Genomic DNA, 27,806 nt, shown 5'->3' with positions numbered 1-27,806 from the left:
AGCCATCCTGAAAAACACGTCTATTCCGCATCAAAATCAGCCAATAAAACTCTGCGTGGACATACCCCAAGTGGGAGTTTACAAGTGGCGGATTTGCGTGGCTCTCAGCCGTGGCATTGCAAAGGTTAAAACCTGCATTGAAAACCTGCGACGTGTGAACTCAGCCTAAAGATATACTATAAAGTTCCATGTTGGACATTCACCTTCAGTGGTCACGCAGTCAGCAGACCCCGTATGACGGTGCACGGACTCCATACAGCTCACTACGGTCCCTGCCGCCATATTACTGAGGTATTCTCCCGTAACTCTAATACGGCTTGTGACGAAACAGCTGTTTTTTTTTGTTTTTGTTTTTTAAGTTGGAGGCACATGAGAAGTACCGTACGGGCCAAGAGACCTCAATGAGCCCAACTTTCCATGAACGGCGCATCAGCTATGTACACGACAGGTTGGCTGTATACAAAGTAGTCCCTGGACGGTTGGACTGGTCGGATTTATTGTCATTCACCTGGCATTACAGAGCATATAAGAGCAGAATCATCACACAGAACATGATGCCAGTCAGTCCGGATCCAACCATTACTGGGGCCCCAGTGCGGATATTCCAATATTAAAGTGTAAAATATTTTGCCTACTGAAGTTTACAAAGATAAGGAGTGTAAAAAATAAAAGAAATATTCAGGCATGTTTACAGCTGGGACAGAGGGGAGAGGTCTTCACAGCTCCGAGTCTTCTCCTGGCTCATGAATACATGGTCAGCTGCAGCCACTGCGGGGAAACAGAATCAGAAATGTCAAGCTCCGTCATGAGTCACGTTAGGCGAGTGACGCTGATGAATCAATGTTTGAGGTTCCCATGAATCATCCTGTCCGTTATATTCTATGCGCCGGCGGATCAATTCACTAAGATTGATAAGAGCTTTTTAGGGACATTAAGTGTAAAGAGGACACTGCCCAGAAGGCAAATTACCAGAGTAAGCTTTGTGCATACACTGGGCCAGCAGGGAACGCTGGGAGCTTTCAAGCCTGCAGAATTGTGAGTGCAGCTCTGGAGTATAAAACAGGTTGTAACTCGGGATCAATACAAGATAAGAAAAGTAATCAAAAAGGCTTCTCAACTTTAAGTTGATTGATTCCTTATGTAAACTGGAGTTAAACTTTAACCCCATTAGGATAAAAACTTGTCACACGGTGCAATGCAAGTATTTAAAACGATATTCCCATGTGCTAATGTTATGGCTTATTGCTAGGATATGCTATAACATTATGATCAGTGGGGGGGGTCTGACCTCTGGTACCCCGTTTATCCCAAGAACAGAAGTAGTTGACCCCTTCTGCACAGCTTAGCTCCCGGCCACCCGCTGTGTACTGTAACACAGCACAATTTTAGTGAATAGGGCTGTGCTGTCATATCCAGTACATTGTATGGCCGGGAGCGTAGCTGTGGCGCCACAGCACTTGAGCCCCTTCATAATCAGGATCAGCGGGGTCTTGGAAGTCGGACCCTCACGGATCAGGATGTATTGGTATATCCTAGCCATAACTAACTATGGTAGAAGAGCCCTTTAAAGAGGCTCTGTCACCAGATTTTCAAACCCCTATCTCGTATTGCAGCAGATCGGCGCTGCAATGTAGATTACAGTAACGTTGTTTTTTTTTAAAAACGAGCATTTTTGGCCAAGTTATGAGCATTTTTATATTTATGCAAATGAGCCTTTCTTAAGTCCAACTGGGCGTGTTTAAAGTTAAGTACAACTGGGCGTGTATTGTGCGTACATCGGGGCGTTTTTACTTCTTTTACTTCTTTTACTAGCTGGGCGTTGTGAATAGAAGTGTATGATGCTGACGAATCAGCATCATCCACTTTTCGTTACCACCCAGCTTCTGGCAGTGCAGACACACAGCGTGTTCTCGAGAGATCAAGCTGTGACGTCACTTCCTGCCCCAGGTCCTGCATCGTGTCGGACGAGCGAGGACACATCGGCACTCGTCCGACACGATGCAGGACCTGGGGCAGGAAGTGACGTCACAGCTTGATCTCTCGAGGACACGCTGTGTGTCTCTGCACTGCCAGAAGCTAGATTCGTCAGCATCATACACTTCTATTCACAACGCCCAGCTAGTAAAAGAAGTAAACACGCCCAGTTGGACTTTAGAAAGCCTCATTTGCATAAATATAAAAATGGTCATAACTTGGCCAAAAATGCTCGTTTTTGAAAATAAAAACGTTACTGTAATCTACATTGCAGCGCCGATCTGCTGCAATAGGAGATAGGGGTTGCAAAATCTGGTGACAGAGCCTCTTTAAGGGTAACGATTTTGCAGTTATTATATTCGATAGAATTAGTTTTAAGGGCATAACATACATGTTTGGAGACCAGGATTTCAACAATGAACATTTATCACATTGCGTGTTTGATCGTGGCTAAATCTGCGTCACTAAAGCTCTTACCTCCTGAATTGTCACTTTAATTTTCCCATCTCCATCTTTATCCAAAGCTTTGAAAGCACCTGGAAGGCAAGAAAGTGACATGTAAATACAGCTGGACATGACGCTCCTCCTGCATAGGAGTATCCAGACATCAATGCCCCCCTCCCCCGGTCTATGACTTGACTGAGAGCAAAAAACACAGAATTAAAAATGTTTTACGAAATTATTTATTTTTTTTACAGCGAAGCCGTGGCAATCTCGTCCAGTGGCTTTGTCTGGTATCGCAGCTCAGCCCATTAACTTGAATGCAATATCTGACAGTCAATGGACAAGAGGAGCGTGGTTTATGATGGGGAAAAAAAATGTAACAGATTGCAGCTGCCCCTTGGAACGGTGGCCGAAATATTAGTCAATAAATGAGCCCAAGTTGGGTGTCTCGGTGGTCAGCGCCGTTTCCTTGCATTACTGGAGCCATAGGTTTGAATCGCACCAGGCAACATAGCCATGAATGGATTTTGTATGTCCACTATATCCCATGTTAGTGTCTTTTTACACCGGCCCATTTTGGCCGTAACGAGCGCCGATCAATGAGGCAGCTCGTTGATCGGCGCTCATTTGCTCCTTTCACAAGGAGCTAGTATAGAGAGGAGCGCTCATTACTACGATCGCTCGTCCCCTTACATTTCTATCATGTCGGCAGCGCGTCTGTGTATACAGGAAGATGTGCTGCCGAGAACGATAATATTTTAGGCTGCAGAAATGATAAAATCAGCCGATGAACGAGCGTCAGCCCGTCTATTGACTGATCATTGCTCTGTTTACACAGGGCAGGATCGTGTGTTATGTGAACGATCGTTTCCTGATAATTGGCCGGGGTGAAAGGTCCTTAGTCTGGATAACCGCCTGGTATTCCTGTTTACAAGAGATTACCCAGCTTCCTATTAAACAGACCCCTATATGCATACAGTGATATAAGAATGTGAACAACTGAAAACCCCTTATAGTAAATAGGAAATAAATAAAAAGGACGAGTAGGCGGACCAAACACGTCATAAAAATGTCAGCAGATCGAATGTATATGGGGCAGCCTAACAGTTCCCTTAGCGTTTGCTGTGGGTATAAATTAGGATCAGCCATGTCTGGCTCCCATTCTGAAGGCCTTGAGCCATCCATGTAGGACATGAATACTACTCATCTGAATGACCGCCATGTAATACCACATTTCCTGTGCAGTGGCCATTGCAGAAGAAACGCCAGGCTGGTCCGGTTGCCGTGGTAAAGTCAGCTGTTTACCGAAGGTGTTGGGAGCCGGAGCGATCAGCTGATCACTGCTATGGCTTCCATATTACATAGTTTGTACGGTTGAAAAAAGACACCTGTCCATCAAGTTCAACCAAGGGATGGGAAAAAGGGAAGGAAAAAATTTGAAAGGGGATCTCTCTGAGACAACCCAAATAACAGAACACCAGGCAATAGGTATACACTAAACAAGGCACAAGGGGGTGTTACATGATAGAGACTCAAAAAACACCAGAGTCCCTGTGTCATGCTCCATCCCACAGACAGAACACTTTTTTTTTTTAGTTAAACAATTAGTGTGTAGGTGATTAAACATTGTTCTAATTTTTGTAAATTTTTGTAAGTCAGGAAATATTATAAATAAGATTTTAATTTATAATATTTCCCAGTGCTGGTCACTAGATGGAGCAATTCCCAAAATTGCAGCATTGGCATGTGGTAAAGCAACCTAATTGCTTTATGCTGCAAAATTTGAGAAAACTTACTCGCTCTAGTGAGCTCACAGAATCCCCCCTCCTTTATCCTGGCTAATGCCGGGAGAAACGAGGGGATTGAACGGTCTAACCTCCTACACTGTGTGTCGCCATTTTTTGAGCTAACACACAGTGTAGAAGGTTAACATACAGTAGTAAACACACACAAACACGAAAATACATAGAAATAACTTACCTGCTCCTGCCGCCGCCGCTCCCTCCGGTCCGTCCGCTCCGTCTGCTACCGCCGCTCCAAGTGCACAAGTCCTGAAGCCGCGACCGGAAGTAGTAATCTTACTGTCCGGCCGCGAATTCCGGTCCACAGGACGTCGCAAAGTTCAACTTGGACTGTGTGGGAGCGGCGCATGCGCCGTTCCCACACAGACGGCGTACAGCATAGTGGATGGAACGGGCCCCGTTCGCATTCACTATGGGACTTTATGTGCCGTATTCCATGTCTGTATGTGTCGTTAATCGACACATACAGAGATGGAAAAAAAAATGGCAGCCCCATATGGAAGAAAAAATAAAAAAAAGTAAAACACAAACACACAAATAAATAAAAAAAGGTTTAATAAAACACTAAAATCAAATTGATCTAAAAAATATTTTTTTCGTGACACTGTTCCTTTAAGGGGCATTACATAGGAAATGTTATATGTGTGTTGGATCAATGAGATCCGACCATTCAGGTCGCTACACAGTGAACTGAGTGGTCCCTTGTCCTTTGTTGTACACATCTGAGAGGCGAGCAGAGGGACAGAGTTTACCAAAAATATTTGTAATACCCCTTTAACCAACCAGTGTAGTATTACTTACGGAACATGGCGTCGAGCCGCACCAGACAGCAGATATAGTTGTCAAAGTCCATATCGCCTCTCTCATCAGAATAACGACGAATGATCATCTGATACAATTCACCATTTAGCTGGAATCCTAAAAGAATAGCAGGGATTATAGAGCAGGATTAGTAATCTGAATGATTGTAATACAAGGGGGAGGAAACCTCCAGCTCGCCGCCTGACAGTCCTGCTTCGCCCGGATCTCCGCAACGGTCCACGGTAGGCAATAGTACAAAAAGGAAGGATTTGATCCAGCGCTGCAATGGTGGGATTTAAAAAGGAACGTATTCCCAATTTTATTGGTATCAAAAACCTTGTTTAAAAATTCGGTAACAGGCTTGGCGTCAAGGCAGTATTTGGTAGGTGTAATAGGCCTACGCGTTTCGAGCACGGCTGGTGCTCTTAATCATGGCATTCATTCATACTGCCTTGACGCCAAGCCTGTTACCGAATTTTTAAACAAGGTTTTTGATACCAATAAAATTGGGAACACGTTCCTTTTTAAATCACACCATTGCAGTGCTGGATCAAATCCTTCCTTTTTGTACTAATCTGAATGATGTTGTGTATATAAAAGTTAACAGATAAAATCAGTCACACGTTGGATCTATAGTATTACCCCAAGTTACTGCTTCCTGACAGCTCAAAAAGGGTCAAATCCATCACTCCTGAATCAGGAATGATTCATGATCAAGATAGAGAAGCTGTCAGCTCTCCTGTGTGGTGTAGTATAGAGGAGCTGTCAGCTCTCCTGTGTGATGTAGTATAGAGGAGCTGTCAGCTTTCCTGTGTGGTGTAGTATAGAGGAGCTGTCAGCTCCCCTCCTGTGTGGTGTAGTATAGAGAAGCTGTCAGTTCTCCTGTGTGGTGTAGTATAGAGGAGCTGTCAGCTCTCCTGTGTGGTGTAGTATAGAGAAGCTGTCAGTTCTCCTGTGTGGTGTAGTATAGAGGAGCTGTCAGCTCTCCTGTGTGGTGTAGTATAGAGGAGCTGTCAGCTCTCCTGTGTGGTGTAGTATAGAGGAGCTGTCAGCTCTCCTGTGTGGTGTAGTATAGAGGAGCTGTCAGCTCTCCTGTGTGATGTAGTATAGAGGAGCTGTCAGCTCTCCTGTGTGATGTAGTATAGAGGAGCTGTCAGCTCTCCTGTGTGATGTAGTATAGAGGAGCTGTCAGCTCTCCTGTGTGATGTAGTATAGAGGAGCTGTCAGCTCTACTGTGTGGTGTAGTATAGAGGAGCTGTCAGCTCTCCTGTGTGATGTAGTATAGAGGATGTGTCAGCTCTCCTGTGTGGTGTAGTATAGAGGATGTGTCAGTTCTCCTGTGTGGTGTAGTATAGATGAGCTGTCAGCTGTCCTGTGTGGTGTAGTATAGAGGAGCTGTCAGCTCTCCTGTGTGGTGTAGTATAGAGGATGTGTCAGTTCTCCTGTGTGGTGTAGTATAGAGGATCTGTCAGTTCTCCTGTGTGGTGTAGTATAGAGGAGCTGTCAGCTCTCCTGTGTGGTGTAGTATAGAGGAGCTGTCAGCTCTCCTGTGTGGTGTAGTATAGAGGAGCTGTCAGCTCTCCTGTGTGGTGTAGTATAGAGGAGCTGTCAGCTCTCCTGTGTGGTGTAGTATAGAGGAGCTGTCAGCTCTCCTGTGTGATGTAGTATAGAGGAGCTGTCGGCTCTCCTGTGTGGTGTAGTATAGAGGAGCTGTCAGTTCTCCTGTGTGGTGGAGTATAGAGGAGCTGTCAGCTCTCCTGTGTGGTGGAGTATAGAGGAGCTGTCAGCTCTCCTGTGTGGTGTAGTATAGAGGATCTGTCAGCTCTCCTGTGTGGTGTAGTATAGAGGATGTGTCAGTTCTCCTGTGTGGTGTAGTATAGAGGATCTGTCAGTTCTCCTGTGTGATGTAGTATAGAGGAGCTGTCAGCTCTCCTGTGTGGTGTAGTATAGAGGAGCTGTCAGCTCTCCTGTGTGGTGTAGTATAGAGGAGCTGTCAGCTCTCCTGTGTGATGTAGTATAGAGGAGCTGTCGGCTCTCCTGTGTGGTGTAGCATAGAGGAGCCGTCAGCTCTCCTGTGTGGTGTAGTATAGAGGAGCTGTCAGCTCTCCTGTGTGTAGTATAGAGGATCTGTCAGCTCTCCTGTGTGGTGTAGTATAGAGGATCTGTGAGCTCGCCTGTGTGGTGTAGTATAGAGGATCTGTCTGCTCTCCTGTGTGGTGTAGTATAGAGGATCTGTCAGCTCTCCTGTGTGGTGTAGTATAGAGGAGCTGTCAGCTTTCCTGTGTGGTGTAGTATAGAGGATCTGTCAGCTCTCCTGTGTGGTGTAGTATAGAGGATGTGTCAGTTCTCCTGTGTGGTGTAGTATAGAGGAGCTGTCAGCTCTCCTGTGTGATGTAGTATAGAGGATCTGTCAGCTCTCCTGTGTGATGTAGTATAGAGGATGTGTCAGCTCTCCTGTGTGGTGTAGTATAGAGGATGTGTCAGTTCTCCTGTGTGGTGTAGTATAGAGGAGCTGTCAGCTCTCCTGTGTGGTGTAGTATAGAGGAGCTGTCAGTTCTCCTGTGTGGTGTAGTATAGAGGAGCTCTCAGTTCTCCTGTGTGGTGTAGTATAGAGGAGCTCTCAGTTCTCCTGTGTGGTGGAGTATAGAGGAGCTGTCAGCTCTCCTGTGTTGTGGAGTATAGAGGAGCTGTCAGTTCTCCTGTGTGGTGTAGTATAGAGGATCTGTCAGCTCTCCTGTGTGGTGTAGTATAGAGGAGCTGTGAGCTCTCCTGTGTGGTGTAGTATAGAGAAGCTGTCAGCTCTCCTGTGTGATGTAGTATAGAGGATGTGTCAGCTCTCCTGTGTGGTGTAGTATAGAGGATGTGTCAGTTCTCCTGTGTGGTGTAGTATAGAGGAGCTGTCAGCTCTCCTGTGTGGTGTAGTATAGAGGATCTGTCAGCTCTACTGTGTGGTGTAGTATAGAGGAGCTGTCAGCTCTCCTGTGTGGTGTAGTATAGAGGATCTGTCAGCTCTCCTGTGTGGTGTAGTATAGAGGAGCTGTGAGCTCTCCTGTGTGGTGTAGTATAGAGAAGCTGTCAGCTCTCCTGTGTGATGTAGTATAGATGATCTGTCAGCTCTCCTGTGTGATGTAGTATAGAGGATGTGTCAGTTCTCCTGTGTGGTGTAGTATAGAGGAGCTGTCAGCTCTCCTGTGTGGTGTAGTATAGAGGATCTGTTAGCCCTCCTGGCACTTCCATTTTTTTTAAAAACTTGAATTCGACATAAAATACCAATTCCAGAGAATATGTTCTTAGATGTTGTGATGTTTTTTTTAATCCTCCTGGAAATGTATGAATGAATTGACAACTGGGCGTTACCATTCCTCTCGTCAATAGGATGTGTCCGTAGAGTGTCTTAAAGGGGTTGTCCAGTCCTGATGGCCCATCCTCGGGATAGGCCATCAATATTTCATGGGTCAGGTTTAGACTCTCTGTACCCCCACCGACCAGCTTAATGGGAGAAGGCTGTAATACCGTGAACCACCACTACAAGAAAAGTGTCTGTGATTCAGTGTGAGTAGTAAAGTTAATGAAGGGGAAGCAGCGCTTGTACGAGCGCTGCGGCCCCTTTAAAACAGCTGATCGGCAGGGGCACTTACCAATAAGATATTGATGGCCTATCCCGCCATCAGTTTCTTAGAACTGGAAAACCCCTTTAGGGTATGTGCACACACACTAATTACGTCCGTAATTGACGGACGTATTTCGGCCGCAAGTACCGGACCGAACACAGTGCAGGGAGCCGGGCTCCTAGCATCATACTTATGTACGATGCTAGGAGTCCCTGCCTCGCTGCAAGACAACTGTCTCGTACTGTAATCATGTTTTCATTACGGGACAGTTGTCCTGCAGCGAGGCAGGGACTCCTAGCATCGTACATAAGTATGATGCTAGGAGCCCGGCTCCCTGCACTGAGTTCGGTCCGGTACTTGCGGCCGAAATACGTCCGTCAATTACGGACGTAATTAGTGTGTGTGCACATACCCTAAAACTGTGAGCAGTTGTAAATTTACTCATACATTTCCAGGAGGATAACAAAGGATATTGGCAGCACACACATCTTAAAGTCGGGGTACAACCAGTGTGACCTCCGAGCCCCCACCCCTCCACCTTCTCTTCCTCTCTCCATTAAAATAAATGTGATTTGTGTGGAGTGGAGAATCGACCCACCTGCTGCTTGGAAAGCCCCGGGCAGCTCGCTGCTGCCAATAGTCCCTGATCGGTCAGTGTCATATCTCCTGTAAATTGCCTAAAAAAACAAAAAAAGGGGGGGAAAATCAATATAATATAACTGGAAAATCATAGGCACCTAAAAGTTTGACGTTTATCAACCAGACCAAATTCTACATTGACAAGTCTCTAGAAAATATTCATATAAACATCACATTCTGATGTCAGAACCTGACGATTATGCAGAGATCAGGGGCGCTACATAGGTGCTGCTTATCTCTTGCTGCAGAAGCAGTTTATCACAGATCACTTTTGCAGCAATATCCTTCTGCTGTGTCAACCATTGATTAGCTGGTATGTAATGATTGCTCTTTAAGAGGTTCATCAGCAGCTGCAGTGGATTATTATACCATTCTGGAGAACATCATAAACCCCTCAGCTGCTGCAGATCATCACCATACACACTCCTCAGCTGCTGCAGAACATTAAACACACCCCTCAGCTGCTGCAGAACATTATACACACCCCTCAGCTGCTGCAGAACATTATACACACCCCTCAGATGCTGCAGAACATTATACACACCCCTCAGCTGCTGCAGAACATTAAACACACACCTCAGCTGCTGCAGAACATTAAACACACCCCTCAGCTGCTGCAGAACATTAAACACACCTCAGCTGCTGCAGAACATTAAACACACCTCAGCTGCTGCAGAACATTAAACACACCCCTCAGCTGCTGCAGAACATTATACACACACCTCAGCTGCTGCAGAACATTATACACACCCCTCAGCTGCTGCAGAACATTATACACACACCTCAGCTGCTGCAGAACATTATACACACACCTCAGCTGCTGCAGAACATTATACACACACCTCAGCTGCTGCAGAACATTATACACACCCCTCAGCTGCTGCAGAACATTATACACACCCCTCAGCTGCTGCAGAACATTATACACACACCTCAGCTGCTGCAGAACATTATACACACACCTCAGCTGCTGCAGAACATTATACACACCCCTCAGCTGCTGCAGAACATTAAACACACCCCTCAGCTGCTGCAGAACATTATACACACACCTCAGCTGCTGCAGAACATTATACACACCCCTCAGCTGCTGCAGAACATTAAACACACCCCTCAGCTGCTGCAGAACATACACACTCCTCAGCTGCTGCAGAACATTAAACACACCCCTCAGCTGCTGCAGAACATTAAACACACCCCTCAGCTGCTGCAGAACATTATACACACACCTCAGCTGCTGCAGAACATTATACACACACCTCAGCTGCTGCAGAACATTATACACACCCCTCAGCTGCTGCAGAACATTATACACACACCTCAGCTGCTGCAGAACATTATACACACCCCTCAGCTGCTGCAGAACATTATACACACCCCTCAGCTGCTGCAGAACATTATACACACACCTCAGCTGCTGCAGAACATTATACACACCCCTCAGCTGCTGCAGAACATTAAACACACCCCTCAGCTGCTGCAGAACATACACACTCCTCAGCTGCTGCAGAACATTAAACACACCCCTCAGCTGCTGCAGATCATACACACTCCTCAGCTGCTGCAGATCATACACTCCTCAGCTGCTGCAGAACATTATACACACTCCTCAGCTGCTGCAGAACATTAAACACACCCCTCAGCTGCTGCAGAACATTATACACACCCCACAGCTGCTGCAGATCATACACACTCCTCAGCTGCTGCAGAACATTATACACACCCCTCAGCTGCTGCAGAACATTATACACACCCCTCAGCTGCTGCAGAACATTATACACACCCCTCAGCTGCTGCAGATCATCACCATACACACCCCTCAGCTGCTGCAGAACATTAAACACACCCCTCAGCTGCTGCAGAACATACACACCCCTCAGCTGCTGCAGAACATACACACCCCTCAGCTGCTGCAGAACATACACACCCCTCAGCTGCTGCAGAACATTAAACACACCCCTCAGCTGCTGCAGATCATACACACTCCTCAGCTGCTGCAGAACATTATACACACCCCTCAGCTGCTGCAGAACATTATACACACTCCTCAGCTGCTGCAGAACATTATGCACACCCCTCAGCTGCTGCAGAACATTATACACACCCCTCAGCTGCCGCAGAACATTATACACACCCCTCAGCTGCTGCAGATCATACACTCCTCAGCTGCTGCAGATTATACACACCTCAGCTGCTGCAGAACATTATACACACCCCTCAGCTGCTGCAGAACATTATACACACCCCTCAGCTGCTGCAGAACATTATACACACCCCTCAGCTGCTGCAGATCATACTCCTCAGCTGCTGCAGATCATTATACACACCTCAGCTGCTGCAGAACATTATACACACCCCTCAGCTGCTGCAGAACATTATACACACCCCTCAGCTGCTGCAGAACATTATACACACCCCTCAGCTGCTGCAGAACATTATACACACCCCTCAGCTGCTGCAGATCATACACTCCTCAGCTGCTGCAGAACATTATACACACCTCAGCTGCTGCAGAACATTATACACACCCCTCAGCTGCTGCAGATCATACACTCCTCAGCTGCTGCAGATCATTATACACACCTCAGCTGCTGCAGAACATTATACACACCTCAGCTGCTGCAGAACATTATACACACCCCTCAGCTGCTGCAGAACATTATACACACCCCTCAGCTGCTGCAGAACATTATACACACCCCTCAGCTGCTGCAGAACATTATACACACCCCTCAGCTGCTGCAGATCATACACACCCCTCAGCTACTGCAGAACATTAAACACACCCCTCAGCTGCTGCAGAACATTATACACACCCCTCAGCTGCTGCAGAACATTATACACACCCCTCAGCTGCTGCAGAACATTATACACACCCCTCAGCTGCTGCAGATCATACACACCCCTCAGCTACTGCAGAACATTAAACACACCCCTCAGCTGCTGCAGAACATTATACACACCCCTCAGCTGCTGCAGAACATTATACACACCCCTCAGCTGCTGCAGAACATTATACACACCCCTCAGCTGCTGCAGATCATACACACCCCTCAGCTACTGCAGAACATTAAACACACCCCTCAGCTGCTGCAGAACATTATACACACCCCTCAGCTGCTGCAAATCATACACACCCCTCAGCTGCTGCAGAACATTAAACACACCCCTCAGCTGCTGCAGAACATTATACACACCCCTCAGCTGCTGCAAATCATACACACCCCTCAGCTGCTGCAGAACATTATACACACCCCTCAGCTGCTGCAGATTATACACACTCCTCAGCTGCTGCAGATTATACACACCTCAGCTGCTGCAGATCATACACACCTCAGCTGCTGCAGATCATACACACCTCAGCTGCTGCAGATCATACACACTCAGCTGCTGCAGAACATTATGCACACCCCTCAGCTGCTGCAGAACATTATACACACCTCAGATGCTGCAGATCATACACACTCCTCAGCTGCTGCAGAACATTATGCACACCCCTCAGCTGCTGCAGAACATTATACACACCCCTCAGCTGCTGCAGATCATACACTCCTCAGCTGCTGCAGATCATTATACACACCTCAGCTGCTGCAGAACATTATACACACCCCTCAGCTGCTGCAGAACATTATACACACCCCTCAGCTGCTGCAGATCATTATACACACCTCAGATGCTGCAGAACATTATACACACCCCTCAGCTGCTGCAGAACATTATACACACACCTCAGCTGCTGCAGATCATTATACACACCTCAGATGCTGCAGAATATTATACACACCCCTCAGCTGCTGCAGAACATTATACACACCTCAGCTGCTGCAGAACATTATACACACCTCAGATGCTGCAAAGCTTCTTTATGAAATGCATGAGAGCATTCTCCCCTAAGTGCTCATTACTGCCCCCTACAATCATCGGATGGGACAGCGGCCATGTGTGCAGTCTGTTTACCATCTGCCGTTTTTCTTACCTGCCATTTTTTGATGTTGTTCCACAAGTACTTGAATTCCTCAAAGCCCAATTTGCCAGTGCTGTCACTCTGAACGGTGGCGTTAAGAAATCAACCCATCAACCGTCTGCATCCAGTAATAGTCCCGTGTACTCCACCATATACAGCCGAAAATAAAGCAACTTCGCAGATAACTTATTAAAAACCCGTTTTGTGTATGCAGCTTCTATGAAGACCTTTGTGACAGCTGTCGGCTGTAAGAAAAAAAAAAAAACGCAAGTATATGACGGCAGGATCTGACTACACAGGGTTTGTTTGTAGTTTGTAACCATGGACACACACAGGTCTGCATAAGAGCTGTATACACAAAACGGCAAACCATTTTTTAATCGCAACGGCTTACAAAGTTGCTTTATTTTTTTTTAAACCTTTTTTAGCAATAAATAATAATTGCTCGCAGCAGCGCACACAGTGAAGGGGTTCACTCAGATTTATAATTTCCTTATTAGTTCTGACTGCTCCGTCTTTCGCTTCCAGTTCTTAAAACTTCACAACATATTCTGTACTGGAACCAAGTGCTGGATTATCAAATTCCAGATTAAAGGAATTTCACTATATATTCATTGATCCTGATAAACACATCAGCCCACCCCTAATCCCCCCAGGCTTACTGGCTGCTGTACTGGGCAGACACATTTTTAAGTACAAATTCCTTTAATCCGGCATTGATTAGACCAGATATGAACTGGATTATCCAATATTCTGGATTGTCAAAAGGTCATAGAAAACGTTAAAGGAGAAGAGATTGAGTTTGTCAGCGACTCTCCGTCCAGGCTTATAGAGGGGCTCCTGACAATGTGATTCCCCTCAATGATGTCCATAGGACCTAGTAAGGCCATACGGGTTTCCAAATTTTATCGTAGTTCTGCTGCAAAAGCAAATGACGAATTAAATGAACTTCACTGTAGTAATAAAACAGAAAGAAAGGTTGTAACCGGTACAAACACGGGCACGGTATACAATTCCTTAAAGGATACGTCCATCACTGCCACCATACTGCGACACGAATCGATGCTGAACCCGTCCGTCTTCAGGTCCTGATCTATAAAGAGAAGCGGATTACAGTCACTCCCTGGAGGGAAGAGAACGCGCAGCGTCTATATACACGTACCGGCGGTTCCATATGGAGAAAGGAGACTACTCCTGGTGAGAGGGACGTCATTAACCCCTTCCTACTCTGTAAATGCTTTAACCTGTTGTATATTTACGGCGCAGGGACAGGAGCGGTGTCCACGCCGTTACCCATGGGAGGACCACTGTGATTGACACTGTCGTGGCCATGGCCGAGATAGTCAAAAATTGTTTAACCCCTTAGGTGCTGCGGTCAATAGTGACTGTGGTCCCTGAGGGTGTAAGGGAGGAGGCTTCCTCAGATAGCTAATCAGCGACCCCCACAACACAATTGGGAGGGGGCAATGGCTATATATATGGTTTTGGTAAATGAGGGCAGATGAATCTACCCAAGTTTGCAGGCAGGTGGTATGGAGAATAAGGCTTCTGTAATCTGGTTGTTTAATGTGAACTTTCCATTTAATTATGTAAAATTAAAAATTACAAAAAAAAAAAAAAAAAAAAACACAACAAAGCAAGAACATCCCCATGAGCGCAGAATACTTACGTCGTCCAACTACTTTGTTGAGAATTCCCATCAGTTCGGTCGGGCTGACTTCCATGTCCTAGAGAAGCCAAGGAGTCAACATCAGAAATCGCGGGGACAACTGAGCCGTGCATAATTAAACAACCTCCCTATGACAACACCGACGGTGCCAACCCTGGAACTCATGCCAATACATTCCCATTACTTACTTCTCCGGCCAGCTGGGTGAAGAGCCGACGAAACTGTCGCACCTCCTCGCTCTCGTTTGACTCAACGACAGAAATGTGGCTCCGTGGGGGCTGGAGGGGGAGGGTAATAATTAAGCAGAGATAAGGAACAGTGTGCGGCTGAAGCAAAGAGAGAAGACCGGGTGCTCCAGGAACACTAAGGGTATGTTCACACACACTAATTATGGACATAATTCGGGCGTTTTTGCCCCGAATTACGTCCGAAAAATGCGGCTTAAAAGCGTTGACAAACATCTGCCCATTGAAAGCAATGGGCTGACGTTTGTCTGTTCACAAGAGGCGTATATTTACGCGCCGCTGTCAAATGACGGCGCGTAAATAGACGCCCGCGTCAAAGAAGTGACCTGTCACTTCTTGGGGCGTAATTGGAGCCGTTATTCATTGACACCAATGAAAAGCAGCGCCCATTACATCCGTAATGGACGCGGCGTTCAAGCGCCTGCACATGCCGTTACGGCTGAAATTACGGGGATGTTTTCTCCTGAAAACATCCCCGTAATTTCAGCTGTTACGGACGCCCTCGTGTGAACATACCCTAAATCTAAAGCCTATCTTTAACCTGCTGTGGATTTGAATACAATCGCTATCGTTCCCTGTTATCAGACATTTTAGGCAGATGGGGGGGGGGGGGGGGGGTAATTCTTTTTTTTCAATGGGATGATCAATAGGAAATCCAAAAAGGTCCTTCTTCTACAGCGAAAACTGCAACAACTTCAAAGCGCATGTTAGGGGCTGGTTAGTGGGTGAAGTAAGCGCCCATAAGGTTCGTGTAGAGCGGACTCAGTAACGCCAGGACCACCTGAGTATTCCCAACAATATATGGGACCCTTATATAAGCAGGAAGTGTAATATTCTCTCACCGGAGGATCTGGGTTGTAGTTTGCAGCCGCGTCGCTGTGAAGAACAGAAACCGAGAGATTACAGATCACAAGAAGATAAAAACTCCCAGTACCAGCTGCTCCGACATATAAATAATGGTCAATAGGATAAAAACCCCAAATACTACAATTCACCATCAAAATTATCTGTCCAGAGTTTACAAAAGGCAATTGGGGGAACTTCATTTCCAACAGCTTGAGACGATTTGGCCGAGGCTAGTGTCACTAGGAGTTTTTTTGGGGGGGGGGGGGAAGTAAATTTTTTTTTTTTTAAGTAAAAATTTTTTTGGGTGGAATTTTTTTGCAAATAGTGCGCTTTACTACCTGCGTTTATTTTTGTGGCGTTTTTTACACTGCAAATCATGTGACGCAAGAAGTCCTCATTGCAACACAAGGTTTATTCTGAAAAAAAAACGCAAAAAATAAAATACAAATTGAAGTCTAGGGAAGAAAAACTACACCGAGCCAAAAACCCAAGAAAAAAATGGCACCTATAGAAACGCAACGTTCGCAGTGCATTCAATATTTCAGCAGTGACTTTCAGCTAACATCTCACTGCAGTTTTGTGAAGAAAAAAAAAAGCTACAAAAAAGTGGCGTTTTTCATAAAAACAGTGTGAAGCCACCTAGTGGCGGTATAATAGGTATGTCTTATCACAACAACCTCCTTGCATTTACTCTTTTAGGGCATGTGGACACCAGAGGGGGCTCTCGCTCCAACACACACAAGTCCGTTTTAATGGCCACATGTAATACTACATTTTCCCTGTAGTGGCCGCTGCAGGGGAAACGTATAGGAAGTCGCATCTTTCTCCAGCAAAATCATCCTTTTCCCCGGATTGGTGGCGATCAGCGAATTGCCTCAGGCATGGATATTAAAAGGGTAATCTGTGACCAGAAAAATAGCGGCACTCTTGTTCACGGGCTGAATCTGGTATCATAGCTCAGTCCCATTCTGGCAATTTGGATATCTGTCCGACGCAGCCCATGGACAGGAGCGGCGCAGATTCCACAAGAGAAAAAAAAATAATCAGACCCCTTTGACGAGTATCACTAAAACCCCTCTACTGCAATTACGGAAGGTTCATCTGTACCGCTACTTACCTGATGACGTTGAGAATCCCCCCGAAGATTCCCCCGCCGCCGCCGCCACCACCACCACCGCCTCCACCAAAGTAACCTCCACCGCCTCCGCCACCTCCTCCTCCTCCCATGTATCGATTGATCAGAAACATTTTTGCAGTCTACCTAGAAATAAAAAATAAATAAATAATAATTAGCACATAAAACATGACCAGCCCTGAGCGGATAAAGCGGGCCCAGAGGGGCTGTCAACTCCCAGGAGGACAAGCAGAGGCTACGACTAACTCATTTTACACCCCCCACAAACACCATAGACGGGATGTTGTTTAGCCATCACACGACTGCAGAGTTACACTACTCACAAGTTTAATTTAAAGCCTGTTCCCATAGGCTTGCATAGGAGCTGTGTACACAATACGGTTGGAGATTTCTAATCACGACTATTTGCGAAGTTGCTTCATCCTTTATTTTAGATGCCAATGTACATGCCCTGATCCGTTTTATTTCTCCAGAAACTGTGCTGTTCATGGCTCGTGTCTGGTATTGCTGAATCGGATGAGCTGCCAAACTAGAAACAGCCAATGAACGAGAGTGGCGCCGATTCTGGGAAAGCGCTTCACCCACTGGCATGTTTGCTATCGAGACCAAACAAGTTACGTACCACCTCGTGTTATCATGGCGGGAGCAGGTTTCAGGAGCCACTAAAGTCTCAAAATGTGTTTTTATTTTCTTTTTAATTCCCAAGCGCAGTGTCCCTTTAAAAGTTGTTCAGGATTAAGGAGGGGGAAAAAAAAAAAAATCAGCTTTTTTTTTTTTTCCTCTTCCTAAAACAGCGCCACTCTTGTCCAAAGGTGAAGTCTAGTATTGCAGCTCATTTATTTTCACTTAAAGAATGGTGGAGCCATTTCTGGGGGGAAAAAAAGCAATCGCTTTCCTAATTCTGGGCAACCCCTTTAAGCCCGTTACTAGAAAAAGTAGGAAACCCAGTGTAGCAGGTGCCGAGAGCTGCAGCTCAGGTGAATGGGGCTGAGCGCGGTGGAGCCGCAGTACAAGTCAGTCTTAAAGGGGTTGTCTAGTCCCCAAAAATGTATGGCCTATACTCCAGGTAGGCCACCAATAGCGGATCGGTTAGGGTCTGACTCCCGGCACAGGCGCCGATCTGGGAGAAGGCTGTAATACTGTGAACCGCGGATACAAGTGTGTACGAGCACTGCGGTCCCATCAAAACAGCTTATCAGCGGGGGCGCCGGGAATCTGACCCCGACCCATCAGATATTGATGGCCTATCCGGAGGATAGGCCATCAGATTTTTTGGGACTGGACAGCCCCTTTAAAGACAGGACTGTGGCGGGTACTGCAGTTAAGGAGCAGCGGCGCTCAGGCTCTGCCGCTGATTAGCGAGACCCCCGCTGGCCATACATTGATGGCTACGTTCATAGATCCCATATAGAAGTCTAGTCTCAGAATGACTTTGCTAATAGACAATCGCTCACGGACAGTCGCTCGCGTAGCAGCCTCTATAGACAAATATACACAGTCTTGCTCTTCTGTCATTACTAGGTTGACACGGACCCCGCCCTGCGATCACTGTACACCTGTAGGTCATTACAGTATTCTGGATGGAGGAACCGGTCGGGCAGGTAAGGGAAGGTCTTGGACGAGGGAGGTAAAATCTGCCCTGCAGCAATTGACGGAATACCAATTCATTCTAGACACCGCTGATCCCTCTAGACAGGCTGCAGATATACGGCGCTATATAAGAATGCACATACAGCACCGGCCCGGCCGGTGAGGAATGCGGAGCGGTAACCTCTCCCTGGTAAATAATAGAACCCCCTCCAACCCAGTCACACACCCCCGCCCCCTCAATGTACAGGGGAACCGGTCCGTCCACATACAATATATGTCCCCATGATAAACTATGAATGAGCGGAGTACAGGGCTCATCGTATATACCGGCTTACAGCCAGGACCTCATGACAATACTAGTCCTGAGCGATTCCAGAAACGGGGGATGGGTTAGCAGGAACCGGGAGCTACGGCTTCATTCTGGATATGACAAGCAGGGTGTGGTGACTGCAGGCGAATCCACGTAACATACAAGTCAACCACTATCTCCCCCCGACTACCCTATAGACACGTATGCTGATTGTGCATGTACACAGCCATAACGAGAGAGAGATAAGGGGCTGCCTGATGCATCTGGTGCTGCTTATCTCCAGGACAACAAAGGACTGGGCCTTTTGAAATCCATAGAGCATCATTTATCTAACTGGGGTCTGCCCAATGTCTCATGAGGGGAAACTAGTGCAGTACAAATTAGATTATAACAACATGTCCGCACCTTTGATTTTCCTGGAGAGGAGTAGCACCAGAAGCCGCTTGTCTCCACCTCATCAAAATAGAATAAATATTTGGAAAGCTTGTTGGATTGGAAGGGGGGGGGGGGGACATGACCGTCCACAGGAAAGATTGATCCCTCGCATCCGGTTATCATTACTGAGCCAGAGATTTCCGAATGAGTCTGCCAACTTCTGACTAGAGCCCGGGCGCCCCCCGATTCTTATCACCTGGGCGGTGGTAGTCATGGGCCGCCTGGGATTGATGGGATGAAGCGGGCTTTTTGGGACCCTTCCGGGGGGGGGGGGGTTATGGCATTGATGCTCATTAGGGAAGCAATGACTGCGGATGAGAGTCCCGAATTCCAGGCAAAAAAAAAAAATCGGACTGTTCTCTTTTTACCCTGAGGGAGAAGTATAAATTCACACGCAGCGTAAATACTGCGGATTTTCCACAACTAATTTAGCATAATACAGTAACAGCAGAGGATGATGAGATCTGACCAAACCTCCTCCGCACGCTGCGTAAACCACGAGCAGGAAAAAACGCTCAGAAATGGACCTGCGGTGCGGCGTTTTATTATTCCGCATGTCAATTGTATTTGTGTCTCCGCTGCTTTTCTGCTGCGGGTTTCCCCCATTGAATTCAATGCAGAAGTAAAACCTGCAACAAACAGCAAATATTGGGATTTTTGCGGCCGAAAAGCTGCGATTCCGCCGTAAAAATTGCAACTCAGGAAAAAAATAATTATACCCAGAATTCTGTGCTTCTTTGGCCAGGCCGGCCTCCTGGGAGGACGTTTCATCCCATGTGACTGCTGCAGCCAATCACAGTCTGCACTGGTCACATGGGATGTAACGTCACCCCGGGGTTGCGGGACGTCGGAGGGACGCGTTGCCATGGTAAGCAACAATATTTTTATTTCAGTGCCGGATTTCCGCAGCCCACAACATGGCTGAAAAACTGCAACACAATTTGGTGCGATTCTTCGGCCGGGATTCCCTGCGACGACCAGGGCGGATACACAGAGGACCGGTCAGCAGCTCCTACAACGCCAGTTATTAGACTCACATAATTGGCGCTGTCTGTACACCTGCTTTTACCTGTATGTTCGGCTCTGCTATTCCACACTATTCCGTACAGTTCGATAATACTGCGCAGTATATTATTTTCTTAACCGTAGGTGGGCCTATGCTTGTACCGTTGCATACGTCGGAGGCTTCCATCTTGGTACCCCCCCCCACGTATAGCTCCGCCGTACAGTATGAAAACTAATGCCTGTGACAGATGCACCGCCAGTTCTGAGCTGTCCTTGGCCATGTTCACACTAGGGTCAGGCTTCTAGAACCGATCCTAAAAATAGGAAACATTTTAAAGAGTCCCTGTCCCTAGTCCCTACAAACGAAGTTAATAGACTCGCGCAATTGCCGTTCTGAGTCTAGCGGGGTTTGTTCCTTACTTTTGCGTCCCCCGTTGGCCCCCTCTTTATTTATTGAACAATATGTAAATGAACCGCTGGCTAGCTAAGTGGCTTTGAGCGCCAGTGATTCACAATGGGCGGAGCTAGCAGAGAGCCTCTGACCTATCAGCATGAGGCTGTTTCCTCCAGACACTCCTAGGCCAGCGTCATAGCGCGAGATCGCACCGACCGGCGACCGGACAGAGGAGGTCGGATGTCATACGATGACGCGATTGGTGGGGCTTCCAGCCAACAGAAAATTATCACCTGTCCTGTGGATACCCCTTTAATGAAAAAAAATATCCTCTAGTACGTATGAGTTCACCCAACTGCACACGCACACACATACACGTGACGTCACCTAACTGCACAATGATGATTATTGAGTTAAGCTACGGCTACACAGCGACGTCGGCCATGACACGCCGCACATCCAAAGATCGCGGTGTCGCGCAGCGCTGCGTACATAGCAGTAATGCAAGTGAATGTGGGCACGTTGCGCAAAATATTTGCATTTCTTACGATGGTCACAGCAACTTGCAGGTGGCAAACGCGGCCACAATCACTTACATTATCGTCATGTGCGCAGCCAACGCCACCAAGTAGCCCCAGCCGAACACCTGACAAAAAATAAAAAGCAGCGAGGAAAGTGGGCGTGGACAAGCTGGAAATCTACTTTTATCAAAAGGTTAGAAAGAAAAAAGAAAAAAAAAATCGTAAATTATTGGCGCAAATTTACAATTCAAAGTTCTCCAGATGTATAAAGAGGTGGGCGACTTTTAATGATGTAGACAAGGGCTACGCGGTGACTTCGGCCGCAACAAGTGGCACGACTAGAAATACACATGCCCCACACATAATCCCGTATATACACACAAGACCCGCACATTCCCGTATATATACACGCATGACCCACACATAACTCCGTATATACATGACCCACACAATCCCATATATACACATATGACCCCGTATATACATGACACGCACATAATCCCGTATATACATGACACGCACATAATCCCGTATACAGATACCAATGATGCACGCACAACATACTAAATATATACATGTATTACATACGAGACACCCGGTATACGCCGCTCTCACCCTCCCTCGCCGCTGGTTCCGGGGTTCCCCGCTGTTCTCTCCTTCTCGGTTCCGGACAGGGCGCGGCTGCGGGACGGGTGACTCACGGTCCTGACAGCAGCTAACACGCCCACAGAGTAACCACGCCTACTAAGTAGTATGCGGGCCAACCAGCGGCCTTCTCAGTGTCTCTTATTCCGCTACACTCAGCCGCCATCTTTGTGAAGACCAATATACTGTACTCTATACACATAACCTTACACAACATGGCTGCGGGGATGCAGACACTGACAATCTGACATAAATAGCTAACAGGAGGAGAGCTGGGTGTGGGCTGCAGTGATAATGCGGGGAAAGTGATGACAACTGCTGTGCTCCACACCCAGGGCATACTTACAGAGCATTCACCTAAAATAAAGTTATCCGCAGACTGTACTAGAGAGACATCTTTACACAATTAACTGTACCAGCCACTAAGTCCCAATAACCAAAACATTGCTCGCATGTACATTGAAGTGTTCGCGATCTCATGTATTCTGAATATGGCTGTCATACATACCTGTGAATTTTCATAGGACTGTATATGGCGGTGATTTTTTTGTTCTGATTTTTAAATTAATGCGCCATTGGATGCCATATCTTCGGCCATATTTTCCCATAAACACATTGGAGATTTATAAAAACTGATGCAAAGGAAAAGTGGAGTAGTTGCCCATGGCAACCAATCAGATTACACCTCTGACTTTTCAGAGGCCTTTTGGTAAATGAAAGCAGCAACCTGATTGGCTGCCATGGGCAACTATTCCACTTTTCCTTTATACCAGTTTTGATATATCTTTCCCACTGATTTCAGAGGGGGGGGGGGGGTATATAGTACAATATATACAGCACCCGATATGAAAAAGTGCTAACCACAATACAATACAGATCGCGTACCGTATTATGATATGAAATGCACGCAGTAATGCACGGTAGTTCCAGTTGTGTCTAAAATAAGGCCTCATTCAGATGGCTATAATGCGGTTGTATGCTATCGTTCGTATTATGGCCGCGGGTGCACGGTCTAGTAAACCAAACTTGACGCGTTTTAGCATCCCAGTAGGCAAAGGTATTTCCCAGTACCACCCACAGTGCCATAGGGATATGCTATAAATGTTTGATAGATGCAGGTCCCATTCCCATGTCCAGAACAGGGTTCACCCAACCCTCGTTCCGCCTGGGATGGTGCCCGCCAGCTGCCGCATCGAGGCGGAGAATGAATGGAGAGGTGGCCGCACGTCTCTCCATTCTACTTCAGGGAGTTATGGAAACAGCCGGCCACCTCTCCATTCATTCTCAGTCTCATCGGGGGGGGGGCAGGGTCCGGTGAACCCTCTTTCTGGACATAGGTGGGACCAGCATCCATCAGTCAGATATGGCCTAGGGCTGCGAAGGGTTAATGGAAAGATCTCTGGTGATCTGGGTAGAAAGAAAAATGGTTAATAATAACATACCTGGTAATGAAGGGGTCAGTAATAATATCCATGGTGATTTAGAATGGTAAAAGGGTTAATGGAAACATCCCGGGAGGTCGGTCTAGGGTGGTGACAGTGTTAATGGTAATATATCCGGTTGTCTAGGGCACTGAAAGGGTTAATGGAAGAATTTCTGGTGGTCAAGGGAAGTGAGGTGGTTGTCCAGGATTAGAAAAAACATGGATGCTTTTTTCCAAGAACAGTGCCACACCTGCCCACAGGTTGTGTGTGGTATTGCACCTCAGCCTTATTCGCTTCAATGAAGCAGAGCTGCAATACCAGACACAACCTGAGGACAGGAGTGGCGCAGTTTAAGGAAGACTCTAATCTTGGACAGCTCCTTAATAACATCCCTGGTTATCTATGGTATATTGGGGATAAAAGATTGTCAATGCACTAAAAAAAACCTGACAGCAGCATATGTGATCAAATAACGAAAAACAATACCCGCCTGACAAAATTCCCTGCCGCTCCAGCACCGATGCTCCTGCGGTCTCCCACCAGTCTTTGTTTACATGGCAGTAGCGATGACGTTTTATATATCGGCCCGAGACCGCTGCCACCGATCACTGGCAGTGGCACTTACTATCACCACTGCTGGTCTAGGGTAGTGAAGGTGTTAATGGAAACACCCCTGGCGGTGAAGGGGTTATATATCTGATTCGGAGTGGTTACTCATCTCTCCAGGCTGCCCAGTGGCCGGTCTCCAGCTTCCTCTTCCTGTCCAGCAGTGATTATAGATATCCTACAGATCAGGGCGGCCATATAACAGCGGACCAGATCTCTCTATGGAGCGCGCTCAGTCTTATTAATCCCTGGGCTCACTGACCGGTGATGACAATGGAGTCAGATGTTTTTTCTGCTCCGCTATCAGGTTGCTCCTGGGAGTGTATACGTATAAGGGCCCCACGCAGTGTAAGCTCCATTTCTACGGCCAGGCCTGCCTGTGCCCCCTCGCGTGACCTCACTTTACATCCACTATAACTGTAGCTGCCGTTATAAGCGGGACATCAGATACTGACGGCTTCCTACAGTTCGTGACGTTAGCATTTTCCTCACACGACAGAACAGGTGACTCTGGTCCAGAACAATTCCCCACGTCTCCCTTCGTGCCAGGAATGCGGTTTATGTGACGTGAGTCTGACCGCCGACGCAAAGAAATGTTTAGACAAAAAGAAGATTCAGTTTACATTAAACCCGAAACTGAAAATCTGTTCTGCTCTTTGGGATTAACACTTAGCAGTCATTGTGCTCAGACCCTCCAACTACCAATTTGTGACAGGTCGCAGGATCAGACGTGCCCAGCAGATTGTCAAGGGGCCCGAGTGACGATAATGGGCCCCAAAGGTCCAGCAAAAGACAATGCCCCTTGGAGCTGACTTTAGAGCCAATCGCTTCATACTAGGGTCTATTTCTTATAGGATGATTCACAATTATCAGGCTGGCCATACACTTCAGATAGCGGTCAGCCGAATGCTCATTCGGGCAACAGTTAGGGTATGTTCACACGGCCTATTTACGGACGTAATTCGGGCATTTTTGCCCCGAATTACGTCTGAAAATAGCGCCTCAATAGCGCTGACAAACATCTGCCCATTGAAAGCAATGGGCAGACGTTTGTCTGTTCACACGAGGCGTATATTTACGCGCCGCTGTCAAATGACGGCGCGTAAATAGACGCCCGCGTAGAAGAAGTGACCTGTCACTTCTTTGGCCGTATTTGGAGCCGCTATTCATTGACTCCAATGAATAGCAGCGCTAATTACGGCCGTAATTGACGCGGCGTTCAAGCGCCTGCACATGCCGGTACGGCTGAATTTACGGGGATGTTTTCAGGCTGAAACATCCCCGTATTTCAGCCGTTACGGACCCCCGCCGTGTGAACATACCCTTATTCCTCCCAATTCCCCCATACACGTGCTCGGCCAATAGGGAGTAGGAGTAAAGCTGCCGCCAGACACCTCCGCCAGGTAGCAGTCGCACTCGGGCCCTTTATCCTTTGGGGGGGCTAAAGACTGCTCTGCCACATAAGATGATACCAGTATTATGGTTGGTGGGGCCCTGTTACAGATTTTGCTCCGGGGCCCAAGTTACACCTTTGCATTTTATAATATACTTACCATTAAAATGTAGAACTGCTCCCTCGCTCATGGTCAGCAGGCTCCTTTGTCACGCACAATGGCGTGTTGTCTAGCGTTGTGTCATGTCACGTGACTGCCACTATATATAACACTTTACTGAGAAGGCCAGTGATTGGCTGCCAGGCTGACATAACGCAGCAATGACAACAAGAAGCGGAGGTAAACCCAAGTGACCAGCGGTGCGGTAACGGCGCACAGTAGCAGCAAAGTAGATGAGATAGAACAAATCTCCTCCACACGCTGCGTAAAGACTGAGCGGAAAAAGCGCTTACAAATTGACCTGCGGTGCGGAATCTTATTCCGCAGCATGTCAATTGTATTTTCGTCATCACTGCTTATTTGTTGCGGGTTTAATTCAATGGGGAGGTAAAACCTGCAAAACAAATAGCAGTTGTGTTTTTTTTGGTGGCGGAATCGAAGTGATTCCGCCACAAAAAAACACAGCTCAGACAAAAAAATATTATACTTACCCAGAAGTCTGTGTTTCTTCCTCCAGGCCGTGCCTGCTGGGATGGCGTTTCATCCCATGTGACCACTGCAGCCAATCACAGACTGTAGCGGCGGTCACATGGGATGAAACGTCATCCTAGGAGGCCGGCCTGGATGACGTCAGAGATTGGCTGCAGCGGTCCCCAGGGGTGAAACGTCATCCCAGGAGGCCGGCTAAATGCTGCAGTTTTTTTCCGCAGCGCGACATTCCGGGCGAAAAACTGCACCACAGCTTTCTAATTCCCCTCGGCTACCGGGGAGGATACTCAGTGTAACTTTATGCAGCGTATCCGCTCAGTGTGAACTCAGACTAAAGTCTTTATTAATATTGTGATTCTGTAGGAACCTAATCTTAGGGGTTGGAAAACCCATAATCCGTCAGTGGTTTTTAGGTCTCAAAACTGCTGACAGCGCCACCCCCTGTATCTTCAGGAGAGCAGGCCTAGTTGGCTTTCAAAAGGGGAGGACAAGTCTTTACTGCTCACTGATGCCAACGCCCAGCACCTTGGCATCAGTACACAGCACCTTGGCACCAATACACAGCAGCTTGGCACCAATACACAGCAGCTTGGCACCAGTACACAGCAGCTTGGCACCAGTACACAGCACCTTGGCACCAGTACACCGCACCTTGGCACCAGTACACCGCACCTTGGCACCAGTGCACAGCACCTTGGCACCAGTACACCGCACCTTGGCACCAGTGCACCGCACCTTGGCACCAGTACACAGCACCTTTGGTGAGGCGCCACTCCCCTCCTTACCCGAGAAGCATGACTTTATGATCACGCTTGCACGTCTCGGAGGTTTCAGCACTACAGGAGTTAATATCCGCCCCCATAATGGAGCCCGGAAATATCAACGCCCGGGGGCCCAAAATACCTGAAGTTCAGCATGTCCCACAGCAGAGCTGTCCCTTCCCTGTCCCCGTGATCACATGTTCCATAGCGTCCCAGATCGGTGATTGAATAACCGGCCTTGGTGGTCACCCCTCTTGTCTCTAAATCGATGTTTAATTCCCTGGACCCGTCCCCTATAGATGGTGTATGGTCATTGTGATATATTGATTTATCTGCCTCCTCATAATGGAGCTTCTCTGTCTCAGTTTCTGCGCTACTTCCAGTCATGGGTTCTGCAATTTTCTAATAGACTTTGTGTATCAATGCCCATATTTTTAAGAACTCTGTTTGCAGTCAGTGAATAAACATTTTTGTTTTCATATTTAGAAGACTAAAACCAACAAAGCTCTATTCACATAACCACAACCTTCTATATGACAAATGTATGCAGTATGCTACTTAGGCTTCCCACACGTATTTGTTGCAGATTTTCGGGTAAGTGATCTGCACCAAAAATCTGCAACAAAGTCATACAAAACCCTATTCACAGGATGTGACACGTGCAGCGGATTATCAGGCTAGTTCCGCAGATGACATTTTATAGTCTGTGAATTTAACTTAATGCCTCATCTAAGTGTCCATATTATGTTAAAATGACCCCCTGTGGGTGAAGTAATGCCATGTAATACTAGTGGCGTGCTGCACCTGTGGCTTTCCGGCTGTCGTGAACTATCAGGCGACGCTAGGAGGAGCACTTTCAGACAGCTGGTAATCCACTTTTCTAGTCCACCGGTCTATACAATAGACACCGGCGGCCTCTCCACCAATAAAAAGGCCCGACAAC

The 27,806-nt window shown here is 47.1% G+C and overlaps 1 protein-coding gene across 2 annotated transcripts; it reads right to left on the bottom strand.

Annotated features, from left to right (window-relative positions):
• Positions 1–474: 474 nt before the first annotated feature.
• Positions 475–27,804, bottom strand: CAPNS1 (calpain small subunit 1). 2 transcript variants are annotated; one of them, XM_075836318.1, is made up of 11 exons: positions 27,668–27,804; positions 17,113–17,256; positions 15,992–16,025; positions 15,093–15,182; positions 14,905–14,962; positions 14,264–14,328; positions 13,248–13,316; positions 9,231–9,309; positions 5,022–5,138; positions 2,452–2,510; positions 475–768 (listed from the first exon to the last, which is right to left on the bottom strand). In XM_075836318.1, exons 2-11 carry the CDS (start codon positions 17,241–17,243, stop codon positions 742–744), a joined length of 729 nt encoding a protein of 242 aa, XP_075692433.1. In that variant the 5' UTR covers positions 17,244–17,256; positions 27,668–27,804; the 3' UTR covers positions 475–741. The 2 variants fall into 2 exon arrangements, with proteins under 2 accessions (XP_075692433.1, XP_075692432.1); XM_075836317.1 differs by lacking the exon at positions 27,668–27,804 and adding an exon at positions 22,001–22,125.
• Between the last annotated feature and the right edge of the window lie 2 nt (positions 27,805–27,806).

The sequence above is a fragment of the Rhinoderma darwinii genome, chromosome 8, assembly GCF_050947455.1.
Source record: "Rhinoderma darwinii isolate aRhiDar2 chromosome 8, aRhiDar2.hap1, whole genome shotgun sequence".
Taxonomy (NCBI): domain Eukaryota; kingdom Metazoa; phylum Chordata; class Amphibia; order Anura; family Rhinodermatidae; genus Rhinoderma; species Rhinoderma darwinii.
The sequence above is the reverse complement of the archived record's forward strand: the minus strand, read 5'-3'. Positions and strand labels throughout refer to the sequence as shown.